The sequence below is a fragment of the Melanostigma gelatinosum genome (genome assembly GCF_949748355.1).
Source record: "Melanostigma gelatinosum genome assembly, chromosome: 2".
NCBI classification, from domain to species: Eukaryota; Metazoa; Chordata; class Actinopteri; order Perciformes; family Zoarcidae; genus Melanostigma; species Melanostigma gelatinosum.
Window position 1 is genome coordinate 24,546,765 of NC_136635.1, and position 21,384 is coordinate 24,568,148.

The 21,384-nt window shown below is 41.6% G+C and overlaps 3 protein-coding genes across 3 annotated transcripts in view; 1 reads left to right on the forward strand and 2 right to left on the reverse strand.

The window, feature by feature from the left end:
• hcn4 (hyperpolarization activated cyclic nucleotide-gated potassium channel 4) overlaps positions 1-21,384 on the forward strand; it is a gene marked incomplete at both ends in the record, with an annotated part of 75,379 nt that overhangs the window by 27,470 nt on the left and 26,525 nt on the right. The window contains one exon of the mRNA XM_079287866.1: positions 12,933-13,356. Within this exon, the coding sequence (XP_079143992.1) occupies positions 12,933-13,356 (424 nt within the window). The remainder of the gene's footprint in view (positions 1-12,932; positions 13,357-21,384) is intronic.
• LOC306794793 (uncharacterized protein) lies at positions 1,641-3,612 on the reverse strand. The gene is made up of 2 exons (XM_079292999.1): positions 3,597-3,612; positions 1,641-3,202 (listed from the first exon to the last, which is right to left on the reverse strand). The coding sequence occupies exon 2, from the start codon at positions 3,129-3,131 to the stop codon at positions 2,724-2,726; it is 408 nt and encodes a 135-aa protein (XP_079149125.1). The 5' UTR covers positions 3,132-3,202; positions 3,597-3,612; the 3' UTR covers positions 1,641-2,723.
• On the reverse strand, positions 6,918-8,889 carry LOC306793364 (uncharacterized protein). The gene is made up of 2 exons (XM_079290969.1): positions 8,874-8,889; positions 6,918-8,479 (listed from the first exon to the last, which is right to left on the reverse strand). The coding sequence occupies exon 2, from the start codon at positions 8,406-8,408 to the stop codon at positions 8,001-8,003; it is 408 nt and encodes a 135-aa protein (XP_079147095.1). The 5' UTR covers positions 8,409-8,479; positions 8,874-8,889; the 3' UTR covers positions 6,918-8,000.

A 21,384-nucleotide genomic window follows, 5' to 3' on the forward strand; every position in this document is an offset into this window, starting at 1 on the left:
ACTTATCATCATAATTCTCCGTAAAGCAATATGACACTATGAAGGAGTTGTAACAGTGCGTTTATAAGTCTGCTCATTAGACTAGAGGATGTAGAGGACCAATGCATAATATTATGTTCAGCAAAACATATCCACTTGATGCATCAGGTCAGTGTTTAGAGAAAGGACGCCTGCCTTGTAAACTCCTATGGGCCTGATTTAAACACAATAGACAAAGGTTTTGCTCAAGCTGAATCTGCAATTGGGCGACTGCTACCATCATAACTCCATCTGATCATCCACAACATGACTCAAATATCAAAACATGATCAATACTAAAGCAGCAACACAGTCATTACTTGAAACTGAAACATGTCCTGTTCATCTTCAAAAGAGGTTGGTTTTCAAAATTGCGAGAATTCAGTCTCTCTCTTCTTGGGCTGAAGACTCGTCCTGCGATGCTAACTAGCCTTTCACAGGCCGCTGAGGCAGGTAGAGGTGTGTTCAGCGTCACAGACAGCTTGCACACAGCTGCGAAGAATTCCCCGAATGCTGCGCTCTCGCGGCTCCTGTCAATCCGTGTATACAGCTATAGCTAACGTTAGCCAACTAGTGCTGCACAACTGTCAACACTTCCTCAGCTCACTAACTCGCTAGCGATCCACGGGTGTTGGTCTTCGTCACCACCGTCGTTTGTTGCGGGAGTAGCAGGTGCTTCCATTTCTGCTTCCATCATGAAATCAGTCATCGTAGAGTGGAATTATACTCATGTAGTCGCTCGCTAGCTTATAGCATGTAGCATCCTGGGCATCACTGGGAATCAACACACCGCGGCTTTGAGAGCACTTGTTTGCAATTGCGCATTAACGTGATTAACCAATGATTTAACTTGCTGCTAGGACCACTGATTCACCAAACCTGCTGGCTTGCAGTCTGTGTTCCACCACAGTCCCCGACGCTGCTCTCGTGATTCATTTTGTTTCTGAAGATAGATTTGATTTTGTAGCGAGTAACGAAGGTTTCAGGGGAAATGTATCGGAGTAAAAGTATCAGTTTTCTTTGCAAAATGTAGTGAAGTAAAAGTAAAAAGTAAACAGAAATATAAGTAGTAAAGTAAAGTACAGATACCCAAAAAAACTACTTAAGTACAGTAACGAAGTATTTCTACTTCGTTACTATACACCACTGAAGTTATTTGTAGTTCCTTATTTTGTTATCATCTGTGGCTCTCCAGTGTTGGTCAATTCTATTTGATCATTTTTAAATAAACTACAGCAGTGTTATAAAAAGTGATAATAATTCATTAAGTTCCCACATTGTTTCCCCCTTATTCATTAACGTCACATCTTGTTCCCTTGCAGCTGCAAGTATGTATCATTACGTTATACGTTATTAAGATTTCAATTATTTCTGGTTAGGTTTGAATTAAATTGGGAAGAATAATGCTGCACGTTGCTGGCCGTAATCTAAAGCTTTCACCATTTTATTGATATCAACATGTAATGTTATGATCATCAATACTTAACAGTACCAACAGTAATGCCTTTGAGTCAAATGAAAATCAAAAAGACATTCAATTATTAGTTGAACGATATTTATTGTATGTTAATTGTTATACATTTGTTATACATTTTGAATTACATTAGAAATATCATGCTGAGAGTGGTTCAGTGGTCTGTGGTGGGTCTGGGTCTTCCTGGGATGATGGTTTGGAAGACGTCCACTCTCAGCTGCTTCAGGAGTGGGACATCCTTCTCATCTGGTCCTGTGGTGGTCCTGTGGTCATCCATCCTTCTCATCTGGTCCTGTGGTCCAGAGTGACCACATCCTCTCTGTTGTAGGAGATCCTGGATGTTGCGTCCTGTGTTACAGCCATCGATACCTGAGTAAAAAACTTTTTCTCAACATTAGTAATTTTTACCATCGCGCTGTCTGGTTCAGCCACCTTCACCCAACTATAAATAGAGAGAGTGAGTAAAATGAACAATCTTTGAATAACTGTGAATTAACTGTGTTAATGTTGTTATGAAGTGTTGACTTACCTTTGTCTGGTAAAGACATCTAGACTTTATGAATAAAAATACACAACAGAATAACTTACCTCTAGTTTCTGCATCGAGCATCAACGATTACTCAAAAGGAAAATCCATGGAAGAGATATTTAAAAGCCGTGCTGCAGGATGCTACCTATCGCCAACCCCGCCAGACGCAAGGGAAGGCTGTCTGGTGCTTTATCAGTCCTACCAGACACAAAGGTTTCACAATCCTGCAGCAAACAGGCTGTCGGTCTCAATCTGAGTCGCTGTCTTCAGCCGACTGCCAGTATCTTCTGTGTGAGGGGGAGCCGATGCCTGGAGTGGAGGGTGCTGCGTCCTCTTGGTCGTCCTCACCGTTCCTCTGCCTCTTCACACTTACCTGCTCCGTGCGATCCTCTTCCCTGGTCCTCTTGGTGGACTCTTCTGACCCCTGGAAGACCGGGGGCGGAGCCTCTTCAGGATGCTCCACACCAAAAGGGAGGGAGAGACGATGGCCAGCGGGAAAGGGACCACGAAGCAGCCGTCGCATCTTCTCCAAGCATCAACAATTAGTTAAAAGGAAAATCCATGAAAGAGATATTTAAAAGCCCTGCTGCAGGATGCTACCTATCGCCAACCCCGCCAGACGCAAGGGAAGGCTGTCTGGTGCTTTATCAGTGCTGCCAGACACAAAGGTTTTACAATCCTGCAGGAAACAGGCTGCCGGTCTCAATCCGAGTCACTGTCTTCAGCCGGCTGCCAGTATCTTCTGTGTGAGGGGGACTGTGTGTCGTCATCTATCCGGCTCTTCTTTGGGGAGGGGCCGATGCCTGAAGTGGAGGCTGCTGCGTCGTCTTGGTCGTCTTCACCGTCCCTCTGCCTCTTCAGACTTACCTGCTCCGTGCGATCCTCTTCCTCTTCTTCTTCCTCTTCTTCCTCTTCAGCCGGCTGCCAGTATCTTCTGAATGAGGGGGACTGTCTGTCGTCATCTTCTGATTCCTCTTCTTCCTCTTCTACATACCTGACGCCTCCCTCCTCCTCGTCAGCAATGTGCCAAGGCCACTGACCTGCAGGGAAGAGCTGATCATCACCATCCTGGAACTCACCTTCCACTCCCTCGTCGAAGGGGAAGAGCATGAAGATCCCGAAGATCGGCTCTGGTGCAGGAGGGTCTGGTGGAGGAAGTTCTGGTAGGACGCCGTTCAGGTCTGAGAGGGAAACATTTAAACTGTAAGGATTTCTCAACACATGAAATATTTCTAGATTACATTGAGCAATAATCAAAGATTAAATTAGAAAAAACGGCATCTATAAACCAACTGTGACTGCACTACAAGTGTCACCAACACACAAGAGGCTGTGCCTTTTAATATTTTAACAATAATATCAAACATAGTGCAGGACGCAGCACGCGCAGATGCAGTCCCGTACAGTTACTTAACAGATCGCTCTCTTGTCCCTCCAAAATAAAACACCACAACAACGAGCAAAGCGCATCTCAATGTTCAATGTCAAAGAAATATTTGATGCAATACGATGAAGGAAAAGGAGCAGATGTTTTTTCTACAATAACTCATGTTTCAACAGTGAAAATAAACCCACTCAGCGTCGCAGTGTGTCCCGGTTTGATTACGTATTACGTCATGACGTCCGATTACGATACGTAGTTACGTCTTAACGTACGTTACCATGGTGCCCAATTTAAGCATGTATTTAGCATTGTATGAAAACGTTCTATTTTCAGAAATATACATTTTAATGTTAAAATAACCAAAATAACAGTGTTTTTAAATAATCATTTTACACGACGATCGACTAACGTCGTGACTTAACGTCGTTAAGTCGTGTCTGTTTCCAACAGGCCTGATAATATAGTGTCAACTGTTCACCTTTAAACTCAAAACGTTTCACTGATTTCAAAACTGACAACACTTTTAAGGATTTAAGGGGACGTATCAACAGAAAAATGCTAAAATAAATCTCAAAGTGATCTTACCTGGAAGGTCGGCGATGTCGATGTCCCACGTCCAGTCCAGCGGAAGCTGCGGGGCCATTGCTGTGTCAGACGGCTGGAGGTCTTTCAGGTGCTTCTGTTGTTCAGCGACAGTAGTTCAGTTCTCCAACAAGGTTCGTATCGAGTAGCTTTTCTCAAGAAGTTAGAAACTCAAAGAGTAGGCTCTCCACAGTACGGCTCTCAGGTCCAAGTGCAGAGTGAGCGATCACAAAGTTCTGAGGCCTTAAGTAACCTCGGTCGCGTCTGTTGCCATGGCATTTAGTCACGCGCGGTGCGCGACTGCGTGAGCGCGTGGTCAAGACAGAAAGAGAGAAATATGAATTATTTTCTCAAGTATGTATTATGACATACACATTAGAATAAGCAGAGACAGGTTGTGGAATGTTTACAACTCATATCTGTACAGAATAATAGAGCACTGAAAGATAATAAAAATAACTAGAGTATAAACCAAATAAAACACATATTGTATATAAGAGAACAGTGGCAGCTGGTGGACCATTTTCTTTGCATGTACTGCTTCCCTTTCCTACTACACAGCAAAATTGGTGTGAGTGTTAATTGGTGTTAAAGGATTACTTCCACAATACACACCGGTTTTACAGACTAGAGTTTTGCACAAAAACTATTTTTTCTTCAAAACATCAAAAGACTGGATATACAAACACACAATATATTCTATATATTGATTTGATTGGCATTGTTATGAAGTCATTCATTCACAATCCCATAATTGCCTTTTTATATCAGATCAATGAGTGACCTTTGTAATTTCATATTTTTTAAATAACTTAACAGGAGCACTTCTATGATGGGGAAAAAGCAGTGGTGTATAAAGTACTCAAAAGCCATACTTGAGTAAAAGTAAAGATACCTTACTGGAAAACTACTCAAGTAAAAGTAAAAAGTCACCTCTTAGAATACTACTTGAGTAAAAGTCTTAAAGTATCTGATATTTATTGTACTTAAGTACAAAAGTACTTAAGTATCAAAAGTAATTTTCTGACATTAAATGTACCTCATAACCTGAACATTAAATGAACATCATAACCTGTTCATTGAAAGTAAAAGTACAAGTAAATGCTGTTAATAAAAAAGCAAAGGGTCAGAATTGTGAGAATGATGAAGTTTATTCTTTTAAGTTCTGTGGCACCATGACCAAGGACATGGAGCTGTGTTGAACATAATTGGGTTGGCTGTGATCCATCCAGGAGCAACAATGTTCAACATAATATATTGTACATAAGTATACTTTTGCATCTATGATGAACTTATCATCATAATTCTCCGTAAAGCAATATGACACTATGAAGGAGTTGTAACAGTGCGTTTATAAGTCTGCTCATTAGACTAGAGGATGTAGAGGACCAATGCATAATATTATGTTCAGCAAAACATATCCACTTGATGCATCAGGTCAGTGTTTAGAGAAAGGACGCCTGCCTTGTAAACTCCTATGGGCCTGATTTAAACACAATAGACAAAGGTTTTGCTCAAGCTGAATCTGCAATTGGGCGACTGCTACCATCATAACTCCATCTGATCATCCACAACATGACTCAAATATCAAAACATGATCAATACTAAAGCAGCAACACAGTCATTACTTGAAACTGAAACATGTCCTGTTCATCTTCAAAAGAGGTTGGTTTTCAAAATTGCGAGAATTCAGTCTCTCTCTTCTTGGGCTGAAGACTCGTCCTGCGATGCTAACTAGCCTTTCACAGGCCGCTGAGGCAGGTAGAGGTGTGTTCAGCGTCACAGACAGCTTGCACACAGCTGCGAAGAATTCCCCGAATGCTGCGCTCTCGCGGCTCCTGTCAATCCGTGTATACAGCTATAGCTAACGTTAGCCAACTAGTGCTGCACAACTGTCAACACTTCCTCAGCTCACTAACTCGCTAGCGATCCACGGGTGTTGGTCTTCGTCACCACCGTCGTTTGTTGCGGGAGTAGCAGGTGCTTCCATTTCTGCTTCCATCATGAAATCAGTCATCGTAGAGTGGAATTATACTCATGTAGTCGCTCGCTAGCTTATAGCATGTAGCATCCTGGGCATCACTGGGAATCAACACACCGCGGCTTTGAGAGCACTTGTTTGCAATTGCGCATTAACGTGATTAACCAATGATTTAACTTGCTGCTAGGACCACTGATTCACCAAACCTGCTGGCTTGCAGTCTGTGTTCCACCACAGTCCCCGACGCTGCTCTCGTGATTCATTTTGTTTCTGAAGATAGATTTGATTTTGTAGCGAGTAACGAAGGTTTCAGGGGAAATGTATCGGAGTAAAAGTATCAGTTTTCTTTGCAAAATGTAGTGAAGTAAAAGTAAAAAGTAAACAGAAATATAAGTAGTAAAGTAAAGTACAGATACCCAAAAAAACTACTTAAGTACAGTAACGAAGTATTTCTACTTCGTTACTATACACCACTGAAGTTATTTGTAGTTCCTTATTTTGTTATCATCTGTGGCTCTCCAGTGTTGGTCAATTCTATTTGATCATTTTTAAATAAACTACAGCAGTGTTATAAAAAGTGATAATAATTCATTAAGTTCCCACATTGTTTCCCCCTTATTCATTAACGTCACATCTTGTTCCCTTGCAGCTGCAAGTATGTATCATTACGTTATACGTTATTAAGATTTCAATTATTTCTGGTTAGGTTTGAATTAAATTGGGAAGAATAATGCTGCACGTTGCTGGCCGTAATCTAAAGCTTTCACCATTTTATTGATATCAACATGTAATGTTATGATCATCAATACTTAACAGTACCAACAGTAATGCCTTTGAGTCAAATGAAAATCAAAAAGACATTCAATTATTAGTTGAACGATATTTATTGTATGTTAATTGTTATACATTTGTTATACATTTTGAATTACATTAGAAATATCATGCTGAGAGTGGTTCAGTGGTCTGTGGTGGGTCTGGGTCTTCCTGGGATGATGGTTTGGAAGACGTCCACTCTCAGCTGCTTCAGGAGTGGGACATCCTTCTCATCTGGTCCTGTGGTGGTCCTGTGGTCATCCATCCTTCTCATCTGGTCCTGTGGTCCAGAGTGACCACATCCTCTCTGTTGTAGGAGATCCTGGATGTTGCGTCCTGTGTTACAGCCATCGATACCTGAGTAAAAAACTTTTTCTCAACATTAGTAATTTTTACCATCGCGCTGTCTGGTTCAGCCACCTTCACCCAACTATAAATAGAGAGAGTGAGTAAAATGAACAATCTTTGAATAACTGTGAATTAACTGTGTTAATGTTGTTATGAAGTGTTGACTTACCTTTGTCTGGTAAAGACATCTAGACTTTATGAATAAAAATACACAACAGAATAACTTACCTCTAGTTTCTGCATCGAGCATCAACGATTACTCAAAAGGAAAATCCATGGAAGAGATATTTAAAAGCCGTGCTGCAGGATGCTACCTATCGCCAACCCCGCCAGACGCAAGGGAAGGCTGTCTGGTGCTTTATCAGTCCTACCAGACACAAAGGTTTCACAATCCTGCAGCAAACAGGCTGTCGGTCTCAATCTGAGTCGCTGTCTTCAGCCGACTGCCAGTATCTTCTGTGTGAGGGGGAGCCGATGCCTGGAGTGGAGGGTGCTGCGTCCTCTTGGTCGTCCTCACCGTTCCTCTGCCTCTTCACACTTACCTGCTCCGTGCGATCCTCTTCCCTGGTCCTCTTGGTGGACTCTTCTGACCCCTGGAAGACCGGGGGCGGAGCCTCTTCAGGATGCTCCACACCAAAAGGGAGGGAGAGACGATGGCCAGCGGGAAAGGGACCACGAAGCAGCCGTCGCATCTTCTCCAAGCATCAACAATTAGTTAAAAGGAAAATCCATGAAAGAGATATTTAAAAGCCCTGCTGCAGGATGCTACCTATCGCCAACCCCGCCAGACGCAAGGGAAGGCTGTCTGGTGCTTTATCAGTGCTGCCAGACACAAAGGTTTTACAATCCTGCAGGAAACAGGCTGCCGGTCTCAATCCGAGTCACTGTCTTCAGCCGGCTGCCAGTATCTTCTGTGTGAGGGGGACTGTGTGTCGTCATCTATCCGGCTCTTCTTTGGGGAGGGGCCGATGCCTGAAGTGGAGGCTGCTGCGTCGTCTTGGTCGTCTTCACCGTCCCTCTGCCTCTTCAGACTTACCTGCTCCGTGCGATCCTCTTCCTCTTCTTCTTCCTCTTCTTCCTCTTCAGCCGGCTGCCAGTATCTTCTGAATGAGGGGGACTGTCTGTCGTCATCTTCTGATTCCTCTTCTTCCTCTTCTACATACCTGACGCCTCCCTCCTCCTCGTCAGCAATGTGCCAAGGCCACTGACCTGCAGGGAAGAGCTGATCATCACCATCCTGGAACTCACCTTCCACTCCCTCGTCGAAGGGGAAGAGCATGAAGATCCCGAAGATCGGCTCTGGTGCAGGAGGGTCTGGTGGAGGAAGTTCTGGTAGGACGCCGTTCAGGTCTGAGAGGGAAACATTTAAACTGTAAGGATTTCTCAACACATGAAATATTTCTAGATTACATTGAGCAATAATCAAAGATTAAATTAGAAAAAACGGCATCTATAAACCAACTGTGACTGCACTACAAGTGTCACCAACACACAAGAGGCTGTGCCTTTTAATATTTTAACAATAATATCAAACATAGTGCAGGACGCAGCACGCGCAGATGCAGTCCCGTACAGTTACTTAACAGATCGCTCTCTTGTCCCTCCAAAATAAAACACCACAACAACGAGCAAAGCGCATCTCAATGTTCAATGTCAAAGAAATATTTGATGCAATACGATGAAGGAAAAGGAGCAGATGTTTTTTCTACAATAACTCATGTTTCAACAGTGAAAATAAACCCACTCAGCGTCGCAGTGTGTCCCGGTTTGATTACGTATTACGTCATGACGTCCGATTACGATACGTAGTTACGTCTTAACGTACGTTACCATGGTGCCCAATTTAAGCATGTATTTAGCATTGTATGAAAACGTTCTATTTTCAGAAATATACATTTTAATGTTAAAATAACCAAAATAACAGTGTTTTTAAATAATCATTTTACACGACGATCGACTAACGTCGTGACTTAACGTCGTTAAGTCGTGTCTGTTTCCAACAGGCCTGATAATATAGTGTCAACTGTTCACCTTTAAACTCAAAACGTTTCACTGATTTCAAAACTGACAACACTTTTAAGGATTTAAGGGGACGTATCAACAGAAAAATGCTAAAATAAATCTCAAAGTGATCTTACCTGGAAGGTCGGCGATGTCGATGTCCCACGTCCAGTCCAGCGGAAGCTGCGGGGCCATTGCTGTGTCAGACGGCTGGAGGTCTTTCAGGTGCTTCTGTTGTTCAGCGACAGTAGTTCAGTTCTCCAACAAGGTTCGTATCGAGTAGCTTTTCTCAAGAAGTTAGAAACTCAAAGAGTAGGCTCTCCACAGTACGGCTCTCAGGTCCAAGTGCAGAGTGAGCGATCACAAAGTTCTGAGGCCTTAAGTAACCTCGGTCGCGTCTGTTGCCATGGCATTTAGTCACGCGCGGTGCGCGACTGCGTGAGCGCGTGGTCAAGACAGAAAGAGAGAAATATGAATTATTTTCTCAAGTATGTATTATGACATACACATTAGAATAAGCAGAGACAGGTTGTGGAATGTTTACAACTCATATCTGTACAGAATAATAGAGCACTGAAAGATAATAAAAATAACTAGAGTATAAACCAAATAAAACACATATTGTATATAAGAGAACAGTGGCAGCTGGTGGACCATTTTCTTTGCATGTACTGCTTCCCTTTCCTACTACACAGCAAAATTGGTGTGAGTGTTAATTGGTGTTAAAGGATTACTTCCACAATACACACCGGTTTTACAGACTAGAGTTTTGCACAAAAACTATTTTTTCTTCAAAACATCAAAAGACTGGATATACAAACACACAATATATTCTATATATTGATTTGATTGGCATTGTTATGAAGTCATTCATTCACAATCCCATAATTGCCTTTTTATATCAGATCAATGAGTGACCTTTGTAATTTCATATTTTTTAAATAACTTAACAGGAGCACTTCTATGATGGGGAAAAAGCAGTGGTGTATAAAGTACTCAAAAGCCATACTTGAGTAAAAGTAAAGATACCTTACTGGAAAACTACTCAAGTAAAAGTAAAAAGTCACCTCTTAGAATACTACTTGAGTAAAAGTCTTAAAGTATCTGATATTTATTGTACTTAAGTACAAAAGTACTTAAGTATCAAAAGTAATTTTCTGACATTAAATGTACCTCATAACCTGAACATTAAATGAACATCATAACCTGTTCATTGAAAGTAAAAGTACAAGTAAATGCTGTTAATAAAAAAGCAAAGGGTCAGAATTGTGAGAATGATGAAGTTTATTCTTTTAAGTTCTGTGGCACCATGACCAAGGACATGGAGCTGTGTTGAACATAATTGGGTTGGCTGTGATCCATCCAGGAGCAACAATGTTCAACATAATATATTGTACATAAGTATACTTTTGCATCTACGATGAACTTATCATCATAATTCTCCGTAAAGCAATATGACACTATGAAGGAGTTGTAACAGTGCGTTTATAAGTCTGCTCATTAGACTAGAGGATGTAGAGGACCAATGCATAATATTATGTTCAGCAAAACATATCCACTTGATGCATCAGGTCAGTGTTTAGAGAAAGGACGCCTGCCTTGTAAACTCCTATGGGCCTGATTTAAACACAATAGACAAAGGTTTTGCTCAAGCTGAATCTGCAATTGGGCGACTGCTACCATCATAACTCCATCTGATCATCCACAACATGACTCAAATATCAAAACATGATCAATACTAAAGCAGCAACACAGTCATTACTTGAAACTGAAACATGTCCTGTTCATCTTCAAAAGAGGTTGGTTTTCAAAATTGCGAGAATTCCGTCTCGCTCATCATGGGCTGAAGACTAGTCCTGCGATGCTAAATATCCTTTCACAGGCCGCTGAGGCAGGTAGAGGTGTGTTCAGCGTCACAGACAGCTTGCACACAGCTGCGAAGAATTCCCCGAATGCTGCGCTCTCGCGGCTCCTGTCAATCCGTGTATACAGCTATAGCTAACGTTAGCCAACTAGTGCTGCACAACTGTCAACACTTCCTCAGCTCACTAACTCGCTAGCGATCCACGGGTGTTGGTCTTCGTCACCACCGTCGTTTGTTGCGGGAGTAGCAGGTGCTTCCATTTCTGCTTCCATCATGAAATCAGTCATCGTAGAGTGGAATTATACTCATGTAGTCGCTCGCTAGCTTATAGCATGTAGCATCCTGGGCATCACTGGGAATCAACACACCGCGGCTTTGAGAGCACTTGTTTGCAATTGCGCATTAACGTGATTAACCAATGATTTAACTTGCTGCTAGGACCACTGATTCACCAAACCTGCTGGCTTGCAGTCTGTGTTCCACCACAGTCCCCGACGCTGCTCTCGTGATTCATTTTGTTTCTGAAGATAGATTTGATTTTGTAGCGAGTAACGAAGGTTTCAGGGGAAATGTATCGGAGTAAAAGTATCAGTTTTCTTTGCAAAATGTAGTGAAGTAAAAGTAAAAAGTAAACAGAAATATAAGTAGTAAAGTAAAGTACAGATACCCAAAAAAACTACTTAAGTACAGTAACGAAGTATTTCTACTTCGTTACTATACACCACTGCTGATTGCCCAGTAAAATGTCACGTTGTGCTAGTGATTCTAGCAAATTGGGCAAATGGTAAAAAAATAAAAAATAAAAAAAAGCAATTAACCTTTGTTTTTTTCCCGGAGCTGAAAATGGAAGTAGCTTAGGAGTGACCTATCTCACTGCAGTGAAAAAAACTAGTTGAACCATGATGAACAATACACTGATGCTGAAACAGCTAAATGGAATTCAGCCATCATTAGTTTATTATTAACAATTTTCCCACTGTGAAATGTCAATGTCCTTTGTGAAAAAACTATACTATAGAGGTTACACATAAATGTAACAACAATAAGACATTACTCGGTTAACATTTACAAATGAATTCTTGATTTTTATTTATTGCTAACTGTGTTTTGTATGAGTCTAAGAATAGTCCGTGTCACATCGTATTTTTAAAGCCATGAAAAAATGGCAACTCTCCCTTGGAATGTGTTTTGCCACAAGCTTTGTTTTACTATAATACACAGCAGCTCAAAAGTTTCGGGTCAGCTGTTGTATTGATGTTTTTCTTCTTTCCTTCAACAATGACCATTTCAATAGAGACGAAAAGACTATAAATCAGACAACAGAAGTGTTACATGTCAGGGGAGAATACAGTCATTACCATGTTTTCTCCAAATACCCCAAGATTTATTTTGTGCACTTGACAGGACCTTGCTGGACAGCACCTTGTTACGATTTAAATCTGCACACATTCTGATACTTCGCTTCCTGTTTCTTTTAGCAATGGCAGGCAATTTCTGCTATTCTCATTCAACTGTTTCTCGAGGGATCTTTGTTTCTTTCGACCCTTTCAATTGTCAGACTGGTTGAACCAATGTACAGCATTTTGTTCTTCATTTCCAAAGCATGACTTTCTTTTGCAAGTAGTTGATACAAAATAACATTTATTTGAAAATAGGTCTTTCTACAACCTCAAAGTATGAGTAGTAGTCCTCTCAGCCATCTGACTGTAACGAATCGAGCTTTTGTGGCAGACAACCCCAAACATTGAGCAGTAGTGTATATACTTCATGATGAAAAGATATATCATACAGACCATATAGAATGAGTCTTTAAAGCACACAGAAGATTAGTGTTCCCCTCTAAATGATGTTGCTAAGAGTTAGCTAGATCATTTTGCTGTGTTCTGACTCTCTTTTACCATCCCATCTCTGTCTTTCTACATTTCTACTTGCAATAAGGTTTTACTGGGACTTGACCATGCTGCTGCTGATGGTGGGCAACCTCATCATCATCCCCGTGGGCATCACATTCTTCAAGGATGAGCACACGCCCCCCTGGATTGTGTTCAACGTGGTCTCCGATACCTTCTTCCTCATGGATCTGGTCCTCAATTTCAGGACTGGTATCGTCAAGGAGGACAACACGGAGATCATCCTGGATCCGCAACAGATCAAGATCAAGTACTTGCGGAGTTGGTTTGTGGTGGACTTCATCTCCTCCATCCCTGTGGACTACATCTTCCTCATTGTGGAGACGCGCATCGATTCGGATTTCTACAAGACAGCGCGTGCATTGCGGATTGTCCGCTTCACAAAGATTCTCAGCTTGCTGCGGCTCCTGCGTCTCTCAAGACTCATTCGCTACATCCACCAGTGGGAAGAGGTAGGAAATTGCACCATAATGTGTTTTATTGTATTGTTGTGCTGAACGTTGGCCACTTAACTGTATGATGTATGTGATGCCTGCTTTTTAATTTGGCCTTGGCAAACTGGATTCCCTTGATATCCACAAGTGGATTCACACAGAGAACAAAAAAGACAGATTCAGAGAAAACACAATAGAAATCTCAATGATTGACATTCATACCATCATAGTATTTGATTAAGCTAGTCAAACACTTTGGGCTTCACTTCTTGAATCTGATTATAATCCAAATGGTTTTCCCATGCTGAGGAGCTACTGTGAGTATGTTTACGGAGATGTATACCTTTCCCTTTCCCTTGAGAGGGAAATATGGATAGATGCTGCTTCTGATTGCATCCACCCTAGAAAGGAGTCAAGAGGCTCTTTTGCTGTACCCCAGTCACCGATAAGTTAATGAGGCCGGATGTTGATTAGCATTTTCCCTGTGTAAGCCCATCCAGCTAGCAACGGGACCAGAGAGGCTTTGCTGCGATACTAGCATGATTATGATTGTGGCAATAATTAGAAAAGTTCCCATTGCACTCACTGGATGGAGCTTGTTGTTTAGTCTCGCAGGTAAAAGGTGCAAAGTGAAGCATCAGAGTGTTAGCGTGGGGTCAACAAGAAGACACTCCAGAAGATAATATGTGACAGTCAGGGCTGCTCTGTTGGTCAGTCCCAATATAAGTGAAAACACGGGATCATTTAATAAATGCTACCCACGAGTCAGACTACTTCTTAGAGGCTCAGTGCTTTATAATGAACTGCTGTTTGTCATTCCACATATCCTCCCTAAAAATAATCAAAGCCCCAGACAAACTTGTATTTCTTAGAGGTGATGGGCGCTGCAGGGCGGGGGCTTTAGTTCAGGGTTAGTGTTGATAAAGAGTACTTTGACACAAGATGCATGGACAACAGATGTTATATTGCTTTTCTGCAATTTATACTGTTTCTGATGTCAGACTTATAAGTGTTATGTGTCTCTTTGTGCTCAAATATTCAACCGGCACTCTGTGTAGAACAGTGTAAGTGTGGCGAGATTAATCATGCAAAGCCTCTGTGATGCCATTTCAAAGAGAGGAAAAGTTCAAATGAGTCATGGGGGAGAATCCCTTTGCCACCTTGTGCCTCCATGAATGTCTGCTGCTGTACTTCTGAGCCCGAAATGAAGGCAGGGATACACGCAGTTGAGGCCAGCCCTCATTTGAATAGGGTGGACACACTGACAGTGAGCTGTCACGTGTTCAGCCTGTGCAATGAGGCAACAAAGGAAGGAGAGGAGAGAGGAAGAAATGGCAGAGGGAACTAAAAGGAAGGAGAAAGAGATTCAAAATCAGTATAGCCCATTGGATTAGCTTATAGATGCTGTTGTTTGGTTGTAATCAACCACCACCCCAGACTCGTCCTCTGTGTTAAGAAAGGAAGACAGTAAGGTGAGAAGAAAACAAAGCAATAAATCATATTTTGTCACCAATATAATTGCAAGGACTTTGCAGGGCAGTGATGACTGCAGCATCTACACAACACGGATACAATACGACGAAGAGAGGCACAGAGCCAGCTGCCATTTACATTTTTTATGCCTGTGTGTGTGTGTGTGTGTGTGAGGTTTGCTGATGAATGCTAGTTTGGCAGACAGAGTGAAAGGCCAGCTTTGCCTCAGCGCAAGAGTACTCCAGATGAAACCTCACATAAATGTCATCTGTTGGTGCAGAATAACTTGTCGCCAAGATCTTACCACCTGACTGACTTTTTGACTTTTCCTATTGACAGCTGTACTTCAGACAGCGTGTATGCATCTCGTCGCCATTTGAATATGTTGGGACCACTTCACACTGGCCCAACATTGGTCTATCCATCGGCATATCGAGCTTGGCAAGCACATTCTCATTTTGAAATAGTCAAATACGACAGCTTGGTCAGTAGCTCTAAGCTTCAAACTATGAGGAAATCCGGTGGCATAGTATCAAGAGCAAAAACGTCCTCGTAGGGAGGAGGTTGGGGTAGACAGACTGTTCAAAGAAGACAGGACATTCACCCAGGAGACAGGCGTTTGTGTCCCATGTGAAACCAAAAGTCAATGTTGACACACTTGAAGTAAGGTTCTGACTGTAACCTAAACCACAATCTTTTCCTAAACAAGTAGTTTTGTTGCCTAAACCTAACCAACTTGTTACCAGTGAACACGATAGTTAATTTTGAGAAGACAGTGTATGTAACGAGATGAAACTGTCGTGTGCAAAACTGACGCTGTGGGGGTACGAAGAGCATAGGGCCACTGACCAAGCTGCTGTATTTGACAAGTTGGGACATGTTGGCTTTGAGAGGGAAATTTCTTGCTTTTATACTATAAATACTATTTTATACTGTTGCTAGTTTTCACAGACATGAGGCAGGATCCTCGTCATCCGTGACAACTGTGCAATATTTAGCCCCGTTTAATGCCATTCAGCTTTCCATTCTAAATATGGCGCTGAGATAAGGTGCACTTCTCTGACATCACATTGCAGAAGCTGCAGACCTTTGATGTCGTGATGTCCTCCAAAAAGAAAAGCTGATTTTTTATTTATTTTTTTACTCATATTTCACATGTCTGCAAGCTATAAATAGTCCGACACAAATTCATTTGGAGTGTTATTGTTTGAGTTTCGTTTCCTCCTCAAGAAGTCGCACAGTGGACGCTTCTTCCGGGAAGTGTTGAATACAGCTCAGGGAACTGCACCGCATGGTTTAATGCCTCGTAGAGTGATACTGTGGGGAACAAATTTAAAATTAGAATCTTTTCTCATGTACTCTCTGCGGTGAAAAAGATTTTTAGGAATTCAGAACGAGACAAAGGAATAAAACAATGGCAAACACGTCATAAATCTGTTTCATACTCGTATGGGGACATACAATAACTAACTCCCCACACGTAGTATAGTTCTCGGTCACAACATCTGTACTTTATAAGTGAAATAACATGTCTGAGGCATATAAAGGTGCTAAATCTACTGATGCCTCCCTAGAGCCAAAAAAGAATATTATCTTTAGAGTTTGTTATGAAACTGCTTGAAATGTCAAGGGAGTAGATCATAATCTGACATACACACATGTAAATACATATTTGGTATTGCAATCAATTTACCCGTCCATTCATTGTGATATACTGTATGTGTGTCGAGTGGTTTCTTTCTGCGCGTGAGTGTGTGCATGCTTTTGTTGGCTTTGTTGACATGGACTATAAATGCATGTCCTTAAGAGAGCATACTGTGCTAGTTGCCTGAAGCGCAGACATTTTGGCGCATAACCGCAAATTGTTGTGTCCTTGAGCGTGATGCTTGACCCTTAAACTGCTCCAGTGGGACTTCCCAGAAGACAACAGTGGGGATTTGGGATCAAATCAGGACTACGTTCTTTTATAAATTGTCATTAAAACCTCTTAAACACGACGCCCCTGAATTCGGGGGCTATCGGGCTCAGCCCCCCTGAAAAAATTGTTCGGAAAATTGATTTATTCTTCGGTAATATTGTGGATTTGTACATTTCTTTTACCGGATTAAACAGCAACGCATGGGCAACACTATCATATAAGTGACTTCTTCCTCGCTGAAGCTTCTGTCAATCAACACCCGCTTCGACACCCGCCTTCCTGAGACTCTGACGCTTCAAAGGCGGGCTCACTGACTGAAATCGACCGATGATAGCTACAGCCCCATACACACACATCAACTGAGAAAGTCCTATGGATGACAGCCAAATTATTATATAACAGCCATGTTGGTAGAATGCTGTTTACAAACCAGGAGATTTTGGTGTTTGTGGCCATACTCCAGTGATGACACTGTCATGCATAATGACATTCCACATGGTGTGCAGATATCCATCACACACGCACAAAGCAGACTGCCGTTATGGCGTCTCCCCTGTCTCCCTCTTGTCAGCTTCCTCTTGTCACTGGGATAAAAATAAGACTGTGACCGGATATTCTCCTCATTGGAGTTGTCTCCTGTTGACGAACCAGTGACTTGGATGAGATTAGTCATCCTGTTGAATCAGATTCAAGGCAGTGCACTAATGACTAAGCTCTGAGGGCTTCCTCCTATCGTGTCTGATGCCTACAACAGAACAGTCTCGACTGGCCGACCCAGGAAACATTGCTTTTTTAAGGTGTGAAGCAAATGAATTAAGGTGTTCGGAGCTATGCAACACCACCTGTGTTCATTTATTTCAAGGTGGCAGGTCGTCTATCTCTATTAATATTAGCATCTTGAATTGTTAAGATCTATGACTCTGCCTGCTGCGCTGCAGTTAGGGAGAAACAAAGGCAAAGTCAGTGAAATACTCAGGTGCTTTGATAGAAGCCAGCCATGTGGCTGCCCCGTGGGTCCAGAGAATTCCAATGCCTTTCATTTCCAGCCAGTAAATCTATACAAAAATATTTAAATAAGGTAAATCAACTAACCCGCCACCCACTCACTGACCCGTTACCTTAGCAAAAAGGACTGGTTTTTCAGAGATAAGAAAAGAAGGAAGAATATATTTGATGGGCTATTATTGAGTGCACAATGAGGCTTGCCAGCAATAGTGACAGGTCCTCAATGTTCTGAATGAGCCTTGTGTGATATCAATACCCACAGTGGATTTGCCTAAACTATAACACAACATATGTGTAATTCTCCAGAAACCAAATGGCGCGTCTTTGTAGGGAGCAGAGTTAGAGTGTTTTTTGTGATCTGAGCCCTCCAGGCCTGTTGAGACAGATGATGGAAGGGTGTTCCCAGTGGTACACTCCCAGGCCTACTTCTCATTCTCCACATGTGCTTCATCCACCGTGGCAGCATGCATGAGCGTGACATTTTGGTCAAGGTGTTTATAGTGAGAAATCTAACCCTTGCCCACAGCCTGCTCCCAGAAAAATAACACTGGTACATGTTGGATTGAGCTGATAAACGTTGTTAGTCAGCAAAGGAAAATCAGTCTCGCTCAAAAACTGGAAGATGCAGCATGTGGCTATTATATATACAGTGCTGTAAATTAAATAAATTAGTACGACTTCTACAGTCTTCAAACCATGTCTTTGTAGCACAAGCAGATGATCAAAACATTGAGCTACAGCTACACTGTGTGTGGGTGCTGAGTCTTCAAAACTAAGAAATCACGGAAATGACATGATTTTATTTGAGCATTGAACACAATAATAAACTCTGTGAAGAATTTAGCTTTCTCTTATGTGTCGGGTGGCCATCATGCCACACATTCATCATCATTAGCAGCGCGAGCAGCAAACACCAGATGCCTCGGTACAGTGTTACATCAAATATGTCTGGGCAGCTACCATCACCACCATGGGACATATGCATCTATTCTCTCACCTGGATCACACTCTTCTTACTCAATCGGCTTCAGATGATTCTGCAGCTGCCTTCACCCACTCTGTGCCTGTGTGGGCCTGATCGCTGGCCCACAAGGACACAGATTACTTTATGACTTTAGCACGTAACCCTGTTTTTACCCCTGTTCTGATTTTTCATTATTTACTGGTTTTATTTGTCTGTGAATACCTTTTGGTTTATCTCTTCCATTGTCGTATTATAGCAAAAGTCAATTTGTGTTCACATTTATTTTAGCTATATTTATATGTAAAACTACATTAGGATACAGTATTTGTGTGAACAGTCGTGCTATAGCAGTAGTAGAATCAGTTTCATTTTAATTTCTTTAATTTCTTTGCCTTGTAACTGAGGTTAAAGTGTTTTTTCCCCCACAATTACTGTTTGTAAAATACACCCTTAAACTCAAAGTGCTTACAACCTTGTAACTGCTATTTCATTAGTTGCATTTATGAAATTACAACATTATCATTGACTTACTATTATGTGATCTGAACCATGTTTTTGATTAAAAAAAAGGCAAGCAGATATCAGCATGGCTTCTCATATGGAGAGGCCTAATGAGGGTGGTGAGAGTAACAACAAGCTTTTGTGTTGCATCTCCGTGCCCTCATCGATCAAAGCTCTCTTGTTTATGCTGATAGAATACTGCCAGGCTCACTCTGTGTCCTTAATTATCAATTAAAAGAAAGTGGTCAGCAATCCATCAACCTCCATGTAACAAGCCATGTTGTGAAATGGTATGCAAACAGTGCGCGAATACACATTCATGGTTTAAAAAAGTGTATGTCTGCATTTTTATAGTACATGTTAAATTACGCAGAGCACAGACGTCCTGCTGTTCGTGGCCTTTTATTAATTCACGAAAGGTGTCAGAAATAAAACGAGAGGGAGAGGCGTTACAGACATCTCATCTTTTGCCTCAGAATAATGATCCTTTAACAACCTTCAACAGACCCAATCTTGGGAACATTTTTTTTATAACTGGAAAGTCTGTTCCTGCTTGGCCTGGGTGTATTTGAATTGATTACAGCGGTGGAGAGAGATATGGGAATCACCTTCCTCCAGTGAAAGTACACTTTGGGTTACAAACTGGGGATTTGCATTGTATTACTCATGACAGTTCGCATAGGCTTTATTCTCCACTCGGTGGTTAAGTGCCAGAGGTCTTTTTAGGGCACAGCTACAGTAAGAATGTACCGGGAGACATTGTTGAACAGCAATGACTCATTCAGGCTGCCTCAGAAATATGCTGACACTGTCGAAAACGCAGTAGTATTCAGTATATTGACAGTTTCAAGGACAACCTACACAATTGGATGGAACAGTGCACAACACACTAAAGACAGTAGACCATTCAATGCTCCATAGAAAGTAATTTACCAGAATCCACAAGTGCTATGCATAATTTCGGGAGGTTTTTTTGGAAACGGTTCACTTGTCTCTCATCCACTACCGTGGAGGGGGCGAGCTTTATGACCTGTACTGCAGCCAGCCACCATGGGGCGATCAAGATGCCCATTGCTTCTCCTGTACCTTTCTAAGTGTCGTGAATTTTATGTCCATGCTTATTTTCTTTGACGTAGAGACACCTTAGTGTCTTATTGGAGGAAGTCCCAAAATACATAAAGACAAATATTAGTAGCTTCAATCAACATTTGAGATGTAGAGCACAAACGACCGCATGATGACTCAAAACGTTACAATACTTGTGTTGTGCCGTTACCACTTTATATTTCTCATTATCTTTGAAGATTTATACGACTATATTTATTAAAATGGAAAATAATTGGAAAAAAACGAATCCATGAGGTCATTTTTCATTTTATATCTCCCCCTTACCCCTAAATATCCTGCTTGTGTAACATTAGGGATACAGATACAAAATATCCAGCTTCCTCTTGCAGAGAGCCTGAGAGTAAATGTAATATTGCAATGGTAATTATGATAAAATGTCAAATGACTAATTTAAAAATAATAATTTAAAATGTAAACAATGCACTGTGCATTTGAATGCTTTATATCTTTGTCAATCCTTAATGTCCCAGGAATCGCCGTTTTGGCATGCACATCTTCCATAGAAATGTTTTATGAAGCTTCCTTTTCCTGTCTGAAAATACGATTTCATAAATGAAAAATATATCTGTCTAAATGTGGGAAATGGAAATGGTAATAAACCTCGTGATTTATTCATTCGCCACAGAGTGAATTTAAGACTTTAATGTTATGGATTGCCATTACGGCTCCAGCAGGAAATTTGACATCACACAACATTGCTTAATAGATAACAAACCTTATTCATCACTGTGTTTAAAGACTCTTAAAAAAACAAAACAAGAGCTCACATTTGTCGTGCAGCTGTGAACAGAAGTGTAGAAAATTCGGGGGATTTGGTGGATTGAGCAAGAAAAGATGCAGCTCAGCGAATGATTCAGCTTAGGTGATGTTAAATTGCTTCAGGGTAAACATTTTGAACAAGAGCCCAAAGAAACAAGGGAAGGGACGGAGTGGTAGAGAGACATGTTGAGTTTCAGTGTGTGTGTGTGTGTGTGTGTGTGGACAGACAGAGAGTGCGTGAGTGGGAATGTCTCCATCCACTCAGAGAGCCTGGCTCCCCCCCCCCCCCAGCAGCACC